Source organism: Oncorhynchus keta, chromosome 21 (assembly GCF_023373465.1).
Source record: "Oncorhynchus keta strain PuntledgeMale-10-30-2019 chromosome 21, Oket_V2, whole genome shotgun sequence".
NCBI classification, from domain to species: domain Eukaryota; kingdom Metazoa; phylum Chordata; class Actinopteri; order Salmoniformes; family Salmonidae; genus Oncorhynchus; species Oncorhynchus keta.
This window is the reverse complement of record NC_068441.1, coordinates 42251229-42264055: the sequence shown is the minus strand read 5'-3', so window position 1 is coordinate 42264055 and position 12827 is coordinate 42251229. Positions and strand designations below refer to the sequence as shown.

At 42.6% G+C, this 12827-nt stretch overlaps 1 protein-coding gene across 1 annotated transcript in view; it reads right to left on the bottom strand.

Moving 5' to 3' along the window:
* The window catches only part of LOC118400581 (carbohydrate sulfotransferase 11-like), a 35262-nt gene extending 24563 nt beyond the window's left edge, over positions 1–10699 (bottom strand). Inside the window, exon 1 of the mRNA XM_035797574.2 lies at positions 10244–10699. Within this exon, the coding sequence (XP_035653467.1) occupies positions 10244–10337 (94 nt within the window). The 5' untranslated portion in view covers positions 10338–10699. The remainder of the gene's footprint in view (positions 1–10243) is intronic.
* Positions 10700–12827: the final 2128 nt, after the last annotated feature.

Genomic DNA, 12827 nt, shown 5'->3' with positions numbered 1-12827 from the left:
TTTTGGCAATCCCAGCAGTCCTCTGTGTGTGAGAAGATCATCAAATCCTACGTGGGGTTTGTGCCTTGGTGAGAGCAGCTGGAAGTAATGGAGGCCAATTACGAACCAAGCCTAGAGTGAGCGAAGAAATACGTCTTCCGGAATCACAAAATAATCTAATCCTGGAGTGCTTGGTCATCATGCATATGCAGCTGGCAGGGGGAAAAGAACAGTGGGGCCTAATCGAGCTGTCATCAATATCCCAAGATGGCTAAAGATCTGATGGAAATCCCAGGCAGGACTGATTTCACCTGGGACACTGAGTGCCATCGAGATCTACTTAATGAGAGACAGTCAGTCGTTATCGCTTCTGGGACACTACATTCTAGACTGAAGTCAAACAATGCCAAACACTTCAAAAGTGAGAATCTGGAAACAGGATGTACAGATTTACCCCTAAGGGGATTTTTATTAGTGTGTGGTGCTGCAGTTGTTCTTGACACTCGTGTGTCGAGCAGGTACATCTTATATAACCGCAATGCCTTTGAGTCAAGCCCAGGCAAGGCATGTATGAGGTGGGGACCAGCTTCATTGTGTAAACTGATAGAACCAAAACATTTTTTACACAACACTAAAAAACACATGAATTGCACTATAACAGTGACTTACGGTACCCACAAACTGTTAGGGTATACATAAAGCTGTCCCAACAGCAGAGCTTTCTTTTCAACACCATGGAATGAATCCTTACCACCGCTACACCTAGCTATCAGCGGAGCCTTGTCTGGCAGCGAAAAAGTTAATTCAGCCTCATTTACTGCTTTTGAAAAAAAACATAGCTGACAGGGCTGACTTGCTTACACAAATGTGGTTTCTACAGATAATTGAGATGTACATAGTACATACTATGGCATAAGGGAAAGTTGAGTGGATAAGAGGCCATCAGTAATTTCGATTAAGACATTAATGAGTGAGCTAAGATGGATATAATCAATATAACTATTTAAATCTGCACTTTTCTACTGTATTGCAACAGAATTCAGAACATGGGCTGTTCTTACAGTATTATCCCTGTACACCAAGTCACAACCGTAGGATAAATAAAGGGGACATATAAGCAGACAATGAAAGCTCTTATAATATTAAATTATTACATTTCTCTAAAACAGGTTATAGGCTACATGTGCACCACCAAGTCAGAACAGTAGGCTAAGTTATGAGGGGAAATGGACAAAATTATTAGGGTGAGGCACATGGGCTACTACCAGCTTACTACACAACACATACCTATTACTATCTTAGGTACAATATACATATCTCCCTGACATAGTACATAATTTATGTAGCAGCATACAATACATTTTTGGACTCCCCTTGTTGTGCTGTAATCACTTTACCAGGAAGGTGGAAGGTGGTCCATATTGTGGGAAAACTTTGTCAAAGTCTGGCATTCTTTGGATTTACGGTGCTTTCAAGAGAACTGGGGAAAAAACACGGTTGAATCATGACATCAGTGATCTTCAGGTCAGAGCTCTAGAAAGAGGCCAGAGTTCACGACTTGGAATTCCGAGTTGGATGGCAGTTCAAAACATTTTCCAAGCCGGAGCTAGATTTTTCCCCCCGTGTTCCCAGTTGTCTTGATCTCACTTGAAGTCTGAGAATTCCCAGTTGTTTTGAACGTGGCAGAAATCATGCTGGTTTGACAGAATGGCCAACCTCTTCTGGCCCATGGTGTTGCATGTGAATGTTTATCATTTTTAAGCTTGGAAAAGAGAGCCTTAAAACCAGACTTGGACCACACACCCTCTCCACTGAATAGCAGGCTAGTGATTGCTTTGCAAAACTTGCAGTTAGCCACTGATTCCTTCCAAACCACTCAATTTCCAACTTGTTGTGTAATGTTTATGTCCAATGGCCGATGAGCACCGATACGTTTCATCTATAATTTCTCTTCATATGACAAGGGTTGAAAAGGATTTGCCAGGAGATTGTCGACTTGACTCATGATGATAACTGCTTGTTTAGCTTGCTAACTAAGATTTTGAAAGTATGATGTTGACATGATCAGTCCAATTAAATCTAAAGTAGATATATGATTTGACATAATTTTATCTGTGACCAATGACCTTGAGCCTTCTTGGGATGGGCACTTCTAACGTAAATCTATAGCAACATCCAAGGGTCTTGAATTTTCAAGCTATTCCCGTAGATTTTGTGGTGATGTTTGAGGACCCATACCAAATCTTTTCAGTCTCCTGAGGGGGAATAGGTTTTGTTATGCTCTCTTCACGACTGTCTTGGTATGCTTTGGACCATGTTAGTTTATTGGTGATGTGGATACCAAGGAACTTGAAGCTCTCAACCTGCTCCACTGCAGCCCCTATGAGAATGGGGCTGTGCTCGGTCCTCTTCTTCCTGTAGTCCACAATCATCTCCTTTGTCTTGATCACATTGAGGGAGAGGTTGTTGTCCTGGTATATCACGGCCAGGTCTCTGACCTCCTCCCTATAAGCTGTCTCGTGGTGATCGTTGGTGATCAGGCCTTCCACTGTTGTATCATCTGCAAACTTAATGATGGTGTTGGAGTCGTGCCTGGCCGTGCAGTCATGAGTGAACAGGAAGTACAGGAGGAGACTGAGCACGCACCCCTGAGGGGCCCCTGTGTTGAGGATCAGCGAGGCGGATGGGTTGTTACCAACCCTTACCACCTGGGGGCAGCCCGTCAGGAAGTCCAGGATCCAGTTGCAGAGGGAGGTGTTTTGTCACAGGGTCCTTAGCTTATTGATGAGCTTTGAGGGCACTATGGTGTTGCACGCTGAGCTGTAGTCAATGAATTGCATTCTCACATAGGTGTTCCTTTTGTCCAGGTGGGAAAGGGCAGTGTGGAGTGCAATAGAGATTGTATTATCTGTGGCTCTGTTGGGGTGGTGTGCAAATTTGAGTGGGTCTAGGGTTTCTGGGATAATGGTGTTGATGTGAGCCATGACCAGCCTTTCAAAGAACTTAATGGCTACAGACGTGAGTGTTGCGGGTCGGTAGTCATTTAGGCAGGTTACCTTTTATTTCTTGGGCACAGGCACTATGGTGGTCTGCTTAAAATATGTTGGAATTACAGACTCGGACAAGGAGATGCGAGCTGCCAGTTGGTCAGCGCATGCTCGCAGTACACGTCCTGGTAATCTGTCTGGCCCTGCGGCCTTGTGAATGTTGACCTGTTTAAAAGTCTGCATAGAGTGTGATCACACAGTCTTCCGGAACAGCTGGTGCTCTCATGCATGTTTCAGTGTTATTTGCATCGAAGCGATGATAGAAGTAGTTTAGCTCGTCTGGTAGGCTTGTGTCACTGGGCAGCCCTCGGCTGTGCTTCCCTTTATAGTCTGTAATAGTTTGCAAGCCCTGCCAAATCCGACGAGCGTCAGAGCCGGTGTAGTACGATTCAATCTTAGTCCTGTATTGGCGCTTTGCCTGTTTGATGGTTCGTCGGAGGGCATAGCGGGATTTCTTATAAGCTTCCAGGTTAGAGTCCAGCTCCTTGAAAGCAGCAGCTCTAGCCTTTAGCTCAGTGCGGATCCATGGCTTCTGGTTGGGGTATGCACGTACGGTCACTGTGGTGACAACGTCATCAATGCACTTATTGATGAAGCCAATGACTGATGTGGTGTACTCCTCAATGCCATCGGAGGAATTCCAGAACATATTCAAATCAAATCAAATTGTATTTGTCACATACACATGGTTAGCAGATGTTAATGCGAGTGTAGCGAAATGCTTGTGCTTCTAGTTCCGACAATGCAGTGATAACCAACAAGTAATCTAACTAACAATTCCAAAACTACTGTCTTATACACAGTGTAAGGGGATAAAGAATATGTACATAAGGATATATGAATGAGTGATGGTACAGGGCAGCATACAGTAGATGGTATCCGGTCCTCTGGCAGTCTCTATGGGGGTGCCACAGGGTTCAATTCTCGGGCCGACTCTTTTCTCTGTATATATCAATGATGTTGCTCTTGCTGCGGGCGATTCCCTGATCCACCTCTACGCAGACGACACCATTCTATATACTTTCGGCCCGTCATTGGACACTGTGCTATCCAACCTCCAAACGAGCTTCAATGCCATACAGCACTCCTTCCGTGGCCTCCAACTGCTCTTAAACGCGAGTAAAACCAAATGCATGCTTTTCAACCGATCGCTGCCTGCACCCGCATGCCCGACTAGCATCACCACCCTGGATGGTTCCAACCTTGAATATGTGGACATCTATAAGTACCTAGGTGTCTGGCTAGACTGCAAACTCTCCTTCCAGACTCACATCAAACATCTCCAATCAAAAATCAAATCCAGAGTCGGCTTTCTATTCCGCAACAAAGCCTCCTTCACCCACGCTGCCAAGCTTACCCTAGTAAAACTGACTATCCTACCGATCCTCGACTTCGGCGATGTCATCTACAAAATGGCTTCCAACACTCTACTCAGCAAACTGGATGCAGTCTATCACAGTGCCATCCGTTTTGTCACTAAAGCACCTTATACCACCCACCACTGCGACTTGTATGCTCTAGTCGGCTGGCCCTCACTACATATTCGTCGCCAGACCCACTGGCTCCAGGTCATCTACAAGTCCATGCTAGGTAAAGCTCCGCCTTATCTCAGTTCACTGGTCACGATGGCAACACCCATCCGTAGCACGCGCTCCAGCAGGTGTATCTCACTGATCATCCCTAAAGCCAACACCTCATTTGGCCGCCTTTCGTTCCAGTACTCTGCTGCCTGTGACTGGAACGAATTGCAAAAATCGCTGAAGTTGGAGACTTTTATCTCCCTCACCAACTTCAAACATCAGCTATCCGAGCAGCTAACCGATCGCTGCAGCTGTACATAGTCTATTGGTAAATAGCTCACCCTTTTCACCTACCTCATTCCCATACTGTTTTTATACTGTTTTTATTTATTTACTTTTCTGCTCTTTTGCACACCAATATCTCTACCTGTACATGCCCATCTGATCATTTATCACTCCAGTGTTAATCTGCAAAATTGTATTATTCGCCTACCTCCTCATGCCTTTTGCACACATTGTATATAGACTGCCCATTTTTTTTTTTCTACTGTGTTATTGACTTGCTAATTGTTTACTCCATGTGTAACTCTGTGTTGTCTGTTCACACTGCTATGCTTTATCTTGGCCAGGTCGCAGTTGCAAATGAGAACTTGTTCTCAACTAGCCTACCTGGTTAAATAAAGGTGAAATAAAATAAATAAATAAAAATAAACAGTATATACATATGAGATGAGTATGTAGGCAAAGTAAACAAAGTGGCATAGTTAAAGTGGCTAGTGATACATGTATTACATAAGGATGCAGTCGATAATATAGAGTACAGTATATACGTATGCATATGAGATGAATAATGTAGGGTAAGTAACATTATATAAGGTAGCATTGTTTAAAGTGGCTAGTGATATATTAACATAATTTCCCATCAATTCCCATTATTAAAGTGGCTGGAGTTGGGTCAGTGTCAATGACAGTGTGTTGGCAGCAGCCACTCAATGTTAGTGGTGGCTGTTTAACAGTCTGATGGCCTTGAGATAGAAGCTGTTTTTCAGTCTCTCGGTCCCAGCTTTGATGCACCTGTACTGACCTCGCCTTCTGGATGATAGCGGGGTGAACAGGCAGTGGCTCGGGTGGTTGATGTCCTTGATGATCTTTATGGTCTTCCTGTAACATCGGGTGGTGTAGGTGTCCTGGAGGGCAGGTAGTTTGCCCCCGGTGATGCGTTGTGCAGACCTCACTACCCTCTGGAGAGCCTTACGGTTGAGGGCGGAGCAGTTGCCGTACCAGGCGGTGATACAGCCCGCCAGGATGCTCTCGATTGTGCATCTGTAGAAGTTTGTGAGTGCTTTTGGTGACAAGCCGAATTTCTTCAGCCTCCTGAGGTTGAAGAGGCGCTGCTGCGCCTTCTTCACGACGCTGTCAGTGTGAGTGGACCAATTCAGTTTGTCTGTGATGTGTATGCCGAGGAACTTAAAACTTGCTACCCTCTCCACTACTGTTCCATCGATGTGGATAGGGGGCTGTTCCCTCTGCTGTTTCCTGAAGTCCACAATCATCTCCTTAGTTTTGTTGACGTTGAGTGTGAGGTTATTTTCCTGACACCACACTCTGAGGGCCCTCACCTCCTCCCTGTAGGCCGTCTCGTCGTTGTTGGTAATCAAGCCTACCACTGTTGTGTCGTCCGCAAACTTGATGATTGAGTTGGAGACGTGCGTGGCCACGCAGTCGTGGGTGAACAGGGAGTACAGGAGAGGGCTCAGAACGCACCCTTGTGGGGCCCCCGTGTTGAGGATCAGGGGGGAGGAGATGTTGTTGCCTACCCTCACCACCTGGGGGCGGCCCGTCAGGAAGTCCAGTACCCAGTTGCACAGGGCGGGGTCGAGACTCAGGGTCTCGAGCTTGATGACGAGCTTGGAGGGTACTATGGTGTTGAATGCCGAGCTGTAGTCGATGAACAGCATTCTAACATAGGTATTCCTCTTGTCCAGGTGGGTTAGGGCAGTGTGCAGTGTGGTTGAGATTGCATCGTCTGTGGACCTATTTGGGCGGTAAGCAAATTGGAGTGGGTCTAGGGTGTCAGGTAGGGTGGAGGTGATATGGTCCTTGACTAGTCTCTCAAAGCACTTCATGATGACGGAAGTGAGTGCTACGGGCGGTAGTCGTTAAGCTCAGTTACCTTAGCTTTCTTGGGAACAGGAACAATGGTGGCCCTCTTGAAGCATGTGGGAACAGCAGACTGGTATAGGGATTGATTGAATATGTCCGTAAACACACCGGCCAGCTGGTCTGCGCATGCTCTGAGGGCGCGGCTGGGGATGCCGTCTGGGCCTGCAGCCTTGCGAGGGTAAACACGTTTAAATGTCTTACTCACCTCGGCTGCAGTGAAGGAGAGACCGCATGTTTTCGTTGCAGGCCGTGTCAGTGGCACTGTATTGTCCTCAAAGCGGGCAAAAAAAGTTATTTAGTCTGCCTGGGAGCAAGACATCCTGGTCCGTGACTGGGCTGGGTTTCTTCTTGTAGTCCTTGATTGACTGTAGACCCTGCCACATGCCTCTTGTGTCTGAGCCGTTGAATTGAGATTCTACTTTGTCTCTGTACTGACGCTTAACTTGTTTAATAGCCTTGCGGAGGGAATAGCTGCACTGTTTGTATTCGGTCATGTTACCAGACACCTTGCCCTTATTAAAAGCAGTGGTTCGCGCTTTCAGTTTCATGCGAATGCTGCCATATTCCAGTCTGTGCTAGAAAAACAGACCTGTAGCTTAGTGTCTGCTTCATCTGACCACTTTTTATTGATGGTGCTTCCTGCTTTCATTTTTGCTTGTAAACAGGAGTCAGGAGGATAGCATTATGGTCAGATTTGCCAAATGAAGGGCAAGGGAGAGCTTTGTACGCATCTCTTTGTGTGGAGTAAAGGTTGTCCAGATTTCTTTCTTCCTCTGGTTGCACATTTAACATGCTGATAGAAATTTGGTAAAACCGATTTCGTTTCCCTGCATCCTACTAGGAGCGCCGCCTCTGAGTGAGCGTTTTCTTCTTTGCTTATGGCGGATAACAGCGTATAACCAGCCAGCTGTATGTTGATAGTGTCGTCGTTCAGCCACGACTCCGTAAAGCACAAGATATTACAGTTTTGAATGTCATGTTGGTAGGTAATCGATTGTATTCTCCAAAGATTACATGTTTGCTAGTAGAATGGAAGGAAGTGGGGGTTTATTAGATCGCCTACAAATTCTCAGAAGGCAGCCCACCCTCTGGTCCCTTTTTCTGTGCCTCACGCAAATCACGGGGATCTGGGCCTGTTCCCGTGAAAGCAGTATATCGTTCACGTCGGGCTCGTCAGACTTGTTAAAGGAAAAAAAGGATTCTGCCAGTCCATGGTGAGTAATCACAGTCCTGATATCCAGAAGTTATTTTCGGTCATAAGAGACGGTAGCGGCAACATTATGTACAAAATACGTTTTAAAAATATGTTACAAACAACGCAAATCAACAAACAAAAAACACAATCGGTTGGGGACACGTAAAACATCTGCCTTCTTCTCCGGCACCATTTTTACTGATAAATGGGAAAAGTTCTTAAAAACAATGTTGTAACAAGTAGACGAACAGGCAGAGGTGACCATTATTTTCGAACGTTTGATAAAAAGCCCCAAAATGTACTCTTTTGGGCTTACTTGGTCTCAGTATGGCTGGGCATGTCTGAATATGGCAATTGTATTGGCAAAGAAGGACCAAAGTGGGATAGGCCTCGCAGTAAAATAAATGCAGCAACAGCTGGAAACTCTCACCACATTATTCCACACAGCAGAGGAAACACTGAACCAATCAGACTGGTAATCAAAGTTTTCCTCCATTCTGGTCCACATCCCAAAGCGAAATGGAGACAGGTTTTGCCAGGAGGTAAAATATTAATGAAAGCTGTTGAGAGTGGGGTGGAGACGCAATACAACAATAACACACACTGTAAACACACCATCTCTGTGGTTTACTCAGTAACAGCAAGGCATTGGAAGATGTGTTTATATCTGTAGTGTGGTGTAGGCCAAGTCTGCAAAATGACCAACTTTCTCACTTTAGTCAAATTACTAAGTAAATGGGTATACAGTCGCTATTTGGCACACCAAGAAAAAAAATATGACAAATATTTTTTGTGTAAAGTGTGTATTTAGCCTCAGTATAGGTCATAAATTAAGACTTTTTGTTTGCATGATAAATAAATAAATAATGCATCGCAAACATCTCAACCAGCCGGCTGAGTTGCCCAATTAGAGTAAACAAATGTTGTATTGGAATTTGTTTTAAATCATCTCAAATATGATACATTCATTTACATTATGTCTGCTTCATGTAGGCCTAGTAAATGAGGACAAACTTCAAATAATAAAATTATACTTTGTCAAAATATAAATATTAGAAAGCATGTAAATTAATGTGTTTACATTTTATATGCTTAGAATAGCAATAAAATGACATGTACTGAACAATATTGTGAAACATATTGAAGATAACAGGCAGACAATGCAGAATGTTATGGATTTAAAAGGATTTTTGTATTTGCACAAACAAGATCTAATTACAACATTTCTCCATTATCACTAGATTTAACTTAAAGCTGCAATATGTACGTTTTTGTGCGACCCAAATTTGTGCGACCCGAATTCACATATAAATATAATTTATAGATCTGTCCATCTCATTGAAAGCAAGTCTAAGACACTGTACATCTGTTCTATGTGCCTAATTTCTATGCTTTCTGTTCTTATGTTTTGTTTTTTAAGCCTTTTACTTCTGGTTTTACACACCAGCTTCAAAGAGCTGAAAAAAATATATTTTTGGTTATGGAAAATATATTTTACAGCGGTTTAGATGGTACAATGATTCCCTACTCTATATTCACTTGTTTTGTCACAAACTGAAATTAGGCGAACTTGTAATTTTTGCAACCAAGAAATGGTGTAGCAATTTCTGCATAGTGGACCTTTAACTAGGGAAGTCAGTTAAGAACAAATTCTTATTTTCAATGACGGCCTAGGAACAGTGGGTTAACTGCCTTGTTCAGGGGCAGAACGACAGATTTGTACCTTGTCAGCTCGGGGATTCGATCCTGCAACCTTTCGGTTACTAATCCAACGCTAGTTCCACTAGGCTACCTTATATATATATATATATATATATATATATATATATATATATATGTGGGTAATTTCATTTAAAAAATGTAAAAAGAGCTGCCTGATAAATACTTGGTGGTAGCACCTTTGGCAGCCATGACAGACAGCTGTGAATCATTTTGAATACGATTCTACCAACCTTTACTCTCTTACGGCAACATTTGTTTTAGTAAACATTGCTCAAGCTCAGTACATTTGGTTCGGAATCATTCATGAGCAGCAATATTCAAACATTCTCTTCAGTTTTGAAGTCGGGGCTGAGACTGGACCATTCAGGAACACTATGAGAACACAGAGGGCAGGAATGAATTGCTGTTGGCAAATATTGAGTGCCTATTACTGTACAATTAGGATACTTATTAATACGAAGAAGAAGAAAAGATCCCAATGTAGGGCATGCCATTTGAGAGCTTTAAATATACATACTGTATGTTCAAAAGTTACTCTGTATGCACAACACATGGTGCAACTATGAACCCTTATTAACGTCGAAATATAAAACGCTCGTGCAGGGTATTCGACTCACCTGGTTTCAAGTTGCTCTGAAAATAGAATATAACCATTATAAAACACCCCAAGCACATCGCAAGAACCATCCGATTAACTTTGGGTTTTCTCATCCTGAATCTTAAGGAACGACAAAGCCGACCCAAATCCGTTTGTAATTCATGCGAAAAAAATGACCGTTCCACGCTCAAGTAATGTTAGGGATTTGGACATTCGAGAACATTGCCCGGGTACATATAGAACAGCTTCTTCTTCAAATAAAATTGCTGGTTGTTACTTGTGCAATTCGTCATGTTGATGTACATCCACGCATGTTCTGCGCCGTTGAAAAGTTGCAACTGTTCAACCACAAAAGGAGCGACACTTGACGGTATGTGAAGCCAGCAAATAATGAGTTGCAGACACAACTGGCCAGGGGAAAAACACAAATGTATTTTTATGATGAAGGGTTTTATATGCCCGTTGAAGCTTCTTTCCAAACGTTTGGTTTTTTGTTAACTCTTTACTTTCCAGAAACATGGCTGGCACGTGGCATGGGGTGAATCATATGCTATACTGAACAAAAATATAGCAACATGAGCAGAAATAACAAATCCAAATCCATAAAGCCATTGTGTGGGGGGAAATTAATTCAGATTGGGTGCACCCCTGCCCAGTCATGTGAAATCCATAGATTAGGGCCTAATGAATTTATATACATGGACTGATTTTCTTATATGAACTGTAACTCAGTAAAATCTTTTAAATTGTTGCATGTTGCGTTTATATTTTTGTTCAATATACATACACCCACAAGAGTTTAGTTGGTGAAATTGGAAAAGAAATATGATGTATATTCAGTGAACCAATGCGAATTCATTCCTTGTATAAAATTAATGACTACAGTGATATTGGAATAGGCCTGGGTTTATTTTTTCTGCAGTTAGATACTAATGATCTAGCACCTATTGCACACAAGCTATATAAGCAAGTAGGGTAATTACAGTGTAGACATTGTTACACATACGCAGGTAAAAATCAGTTCTGGGCCATACACCACCGTTCACTACTACAGTGATATTTCAAATCAAATTTTATATCACATGTGCCGATTACAACACGTGTACACCTTACAGTGAAATGCTTACTTACAGGTCAAGAAAGTATTTACTAAATAAACTGAAGTAAAAAAATAAAAAGAACAAATTATTAAAGAGCAACAATAAAATAACAGTAACAAGGCTATATACAGTGGGGCAAAAAAGTATTTAGTCAGCCACCAATTGTGCAAGTTCTCCCACTTAAAAAGATGAGAGAGGCCTGTCATTTTCATCATAGGTACACTTCAACTATGACAGACAAAATGAGAAAAAAAATCCAGAAAATCACATTGTAGGATTTTTTATGAATTTATTTGCAAATTATGGTGGACATTTGGGAAAATACTGCTGTGAGGAACTTAAGGGAAAGTGTAATTGTAATGGGAGAGATGATTAAATACAAGGTTACATTTCTTAACCAATAAACATGGTTGGTGGGAGGACAAAGTAATGAAGCCATGATAGATTCTCAAAAAACTGTAAATTGTTCTCGCTCCACAATCAATAATCCGTTTGGCTATTTAAAACTAAACAAGACTTATGAAATAAAAACAAAACCACACCATACTGTACAGTATGTGCTTTAAAAAGTAATGCGCTTGTTCATTTGGACTACCCTTCGTGTAGCTTTCCCTCACAGAATTTCAATGATTTGACACTGAACATCACATAGTTGGAGCATACAAACGTTTCTAACATATGCTTTACCTTTGCCCTGCCTCTAAAGTCGACCTGTTACATAACACAAGAGAGACAAAAAAAATGATAAGTGGCTTCGATATTTGACATTTTTGTTCTTGAGAATGTAAATCTCTAACATTGTTTTGGGTATTGGCATGATAGACTAGCAAGCCAGGGCAGTGTCTGCATTCCACCGTAATACTTATTGTCAGTGCTTCATTCTGCTGGGTCAGACGACATCTGTCAGAGAACTGGAAGCGGCGAGAGAGCAGGGACAAGGAAAAAAGACAACTGCAAACCAGTTTCAGATACACAGAGAAAAAAAGACGTCAATCATTAATACTGTTTTTGCCATCTTTACTGAAGAGCAAGCAGTATTTTAGTGATCATCTCAGTCAGCTACAACATCCCTTTTAGAGAGGATTTGGGCATGAAATATGAGTTTGCTAATTGGGGGACATTGACTAGCACTGGCCTTTGGTTACAAAATTTTAATTTTAGCAGTTGGTAGCAGTGGCTAGTTTAACTAAGCCAAAGCATGCATTTGCACTCTCTCTTTGTCCATAGACATTTCACGTATGGCCCAATCATCCCTATAACCCTGCAAGCTTGTATTTGAAAACGAAGGCCATGATTGTACGGTGTAACTGTCACTCAAATGACAAGAAGGACAGCATCTGCTGTGGCAATAGTAGGGCAAAGGAGAAAATTACAGCAAAGTGACACACACACACACAGAGAGAGAGCGAAAGACCCAGAGAGAGAGCGCGCTCCCTGGCATGGTCTCTCGCTCCGTGCTTGACACAGATCTGAGGCTGAGCACCCTTGTGATATTGTCGGGAC